Genomic DNA, 3,690 nt, shown 5'->3' on the forward strand with positions numbered 1-3,690 from the left:
GTGTGGTTAATATTGGAAGCTCTCATAGGATTATATACTAACGCACACAAGGTGACAGAAACAGCATTTCTTCCAGACACCAGTGCTCTCAGGAGAATTTCCAACTGTAATTGGCTGGCACTTAGAAGTAGATATAAAGGGAATACCCAATGGTGACTTTTCAAACAAACTAGGCTACAGCTCATGAACGATGCCAAAGGTCAGTGCTCTCAGTTTCATACTTTCCTTTTCTACAAGGGCTCAGAGCTAAGTCAGGAATCATGAAACTTTTTCATTTTTCAGCTCTGGTAAATGTATTGCAGGATTTTCTGCTTCTGCCATCCTAAGGTGTATTGTAGAACCCCAGGGCATTCTAGCCAAATTGCCATCCAAAGCACTGAACTTACTTGTTCAATGCTCAATATGGTTGAATGACAGTGAGGGCTGAAGCATTTTCATTTCCCATCCAAGTTTTCTTCTGCAGGTATCAGAACCAGTAGTGAGAAGACAGAATACCAACCTCTATGGCATCCATCAACGTATCATATTTGAACCCCAGAACCGTAATCTTGATTGGAATTCCTGGACTAGAACATGTGCAGTTTTGGATTGGGTTTCCTTTCTTTGCTGTGTGCCTAGTGTCTGTTTTGGGAAATATCATTTTGCTAATCATCATCCCTACAGAACGCAGCCTGCACCAGCCCATGTATATCTTCCTGGCCGTGTTGGCGGCCACTGACATAGGACTTTGTGCAGCCATTGTTCCCAAGATGTTGGCCATCTTCTGGTTCAGATCTTGCTCCATGGCCTTTGATACCTGCCTAGCCCAGCTGTTCTCCATTCATGCCTTGCAGTGCATAGAGTCTGGCATCCTGTTGGCCATGGCCTTTGACCGCTACACTGCCATCTGTGATCCTTTGAGGCACAAATCCATCCTTACACCTTCCATCCTGAGTCGTATGATAGTGATGGTGGCAATCCGAGCTACAGTGTTGGTTGGTCTGTTACCCATTCTAATCAAAAGACTACACCTTTTCCATTCCATTGTAATTGCCCACTCTTACTGTGAGCACATGGCTGTGGTCAAGCTGGCTGCAGAAGACATCCAAGTCAATAAAATATGTGGTCTTTTCGTGGGTTTTACAATTCTGGGATTTGACATGATTTTTATCCTCATTTCCTACGTCCTTATTTTCCAGGCTGTTTTCCGTCTACATCAAAAGGAGGCAAGACTTAAAGCATTTAATACATGCACAGCTCACATTTTTGTTTTCCTTGAGTTTTACATTCTTGCCTTCTTCTCTTTCTTCAGCCACCGTTTTGGACACGTTGCCCCCTCTACCCACATTCTTCTGTCTACCATCTACCTCCTTGTGCCACCAGCACTCAACCCTATTGTCTATGGTGTAAAAAATAAGGTAATTCGTAAGCGTGTGGCACAGATTTTTCTTCTGAATCATGAATCCCAGCAGTGATCTATCAAATATTTGTGGTCATGTAGAGAATACTTCTATTTCCTACAGAAGGAGAGAGTTTGCACTGTGTGTTAGTTTCTGAGGTTTCACACCATTATGCTCAATCTTAAAAGCATTTATTTCCAAAACTATAGCTAGGTTGACATAAAAAGTACTCAAATAGGCCAGCCCTGTGGCCCGGTGGTTAAGTTCATGTGTTCTGCTTTGGCAGCCCAGGGTTTCACAGGTTCGGATCCTGGGTGAGGACCTAGTACTGCTTGTCAAGCCATTCTGAGGCTGTGTCCCACATGCCACAACTAGAAGGACATGCAACTAATATATACAACTATGTATTAAGGGGCTTTGGAGAGAAGAAGGAAAAATTTTAAAATAAGTATTCAGGTTAACAATGATATTCTCTACCTGTAATGCATTTGAGTTCTAATCTAAACTTTACATTTCCTTCCTTTTATTTTCTTTGTATTTAATTTACTGTTCTTTTTTACTTCTTCATAATGAAGCTTTGACAATTGGCTTTCTAACTTTCTCTTTTGGAATGTCTGCGTTTTCAACTGTGGATTTATTTTAACCATTGCTTTTGTTGCATACCACCCATTTTGACATCCTGTGTTTTCATTCTTATTCAATTAAAAAATAAGAACAATATCCATTGTGATTTCTGTGTTAACCCATGAGATATTGAGGCATGGGCTGCTTGATTTCCAAATATTTAAGGAATAATAATGTTTTGTTACTAAATTCTAATTTAATTTGATTGTGTTCAGAGAATACATTCTTTGCAATATTAAATATTTGAAACGTGTTAAGACTTGCATTATGACCCATTTTAAGGTCTAATTTGTGTGTCTTTAAAATGAATGTACATTATGTAGTTTTCATTTTGTTGCTTTTTATATATAAAATCAAATCAATGGTTTGTTTATACCTTAAAAAGTAAGAAAAATAAAAATTAATTAAACATAAATAAATTGAAAGATGGAAATGATAATGATAGAACAGGCTTTAATGAAATATGAAGTAAATTATAAGGAAAAAGTACAAAGCCAAAGAGAGAGAGAACATGAATCACTGACACAAGGAAAGTAAGAAGGTTTTTTACTATGTAATATATGCATTAAAACATCAATAATGGGATATTGTACATAAATTACTACCAATGAATTCAACAATATAAATAAAATAAGCACAATGCTTGAAAGACATAAATTACAAAAATTGGAAAAGAAGAAATATAAAACCTGAATATCCCTAAACCCATAAAGCAAGTGAGGCTTTTAAAATTTTTAATTTATTTATTTTTGACAAATAAAAGTTATGTATATTTAAGGTGAACAGCATGACATTTTGGTATGTATATATGTGTACACTGTGAAAAGATTACCACAACCAAACGAATTAATATATCCATCATCTCACAGTTCCCTTTTTGTGCATGTAGTTAGAATAACTGATACCTACTCTCTTAGCAATTTCAGGTGTATAATATATGATTATTAAGTATAGTCACCATGCTGTACATTAGGGTTCTAGGGGTTAGTCCTCTTATAATTGAAAGTTTGTACCCTTTGATCAATAGCTCCCTTTCTCCTCTATCCCCAGCCTCTGGTAACTACCATTCTATTCTCTGTTACTACGAGTTAGACCTTTTTTTAGATTAAATATATAAGCCAGATTGTGTGATATTTGTCTTACTGTGTCTGGCTTATTTCACTTAGTGTAATTTCCTCTAGGTTCATTCACATTGTCACAAACATCAGGATTTCCTTCTTTTTTAAGGCTGAATGACAAATATATCTCACATTTATCATACTTTGTTTAACTATTTTTCTGTCAACGGGCATTTAGGTTGTTTCCATATCTCAGTTACTGTGAATAATGCTGCAATGAACATGGGAGTACAGACATCTCTTCAAGATAATGATTTTATTTATTTTGGATATATACCCAGAAGTAGGATTGCTGGATCACATAGTAGTTCAATTTTTAATTTTTTGAGAAACCTCCATAGTGTTTTTCATAGTTGCTGTACTGACTTACATTCCCATCAGCAGTGCACAAGGGCTCTCTTTTTTACATCCCCGCCAAGACTTACCTTTTGACATTTTGATAATAACCATCCTAAAAGGTATTTCACTATATTTTTGATTTGCATTTCCCTGATAATTAGTGATGTCGAGCATGTTTCTGTACCTGTTGGCCATTTGTATGTGTTCTTGGAAAAATGTTTATTCACTTC

The 3,690-nt window shown here is 36.5% G+C and overlaps 1 protein-coding gene across 1 annotated transcript; it reads left to right on the forward strand.

The window, feature by feature from the left end:
• Positions 1-503: 503 nt before the first annotated feature.
• Positions 504-1,454, forward strand: LOC139084316 (olfactory receptor 52A1-like). The gene has a single exon (XM_070626701.1). It carries the CDS (start codon positions 504-506, stop codon positions 1,452-1,454), a length of 951 nt encoding a protein of 316 aa, XP_070482802.1.
• Positions 1,455-3,690: the final 2,236 nt, after the last annotated feature.

Source organism: Equus przewalskii, chromosome 6 (genome assembly GCF_037783145.1).
Source record: "Equus przewalskii isolate Varuska chromosome 6, EquPr2, whole genome shotgun sequence".
In the NCBI taxonomy this organism is placed as follows: domain Eukaryota; kingdom Metazoa; phylum Chordata; class Mammalia; order Perissodactyla; family Equidae; genus Equus; species Equus przewalskii.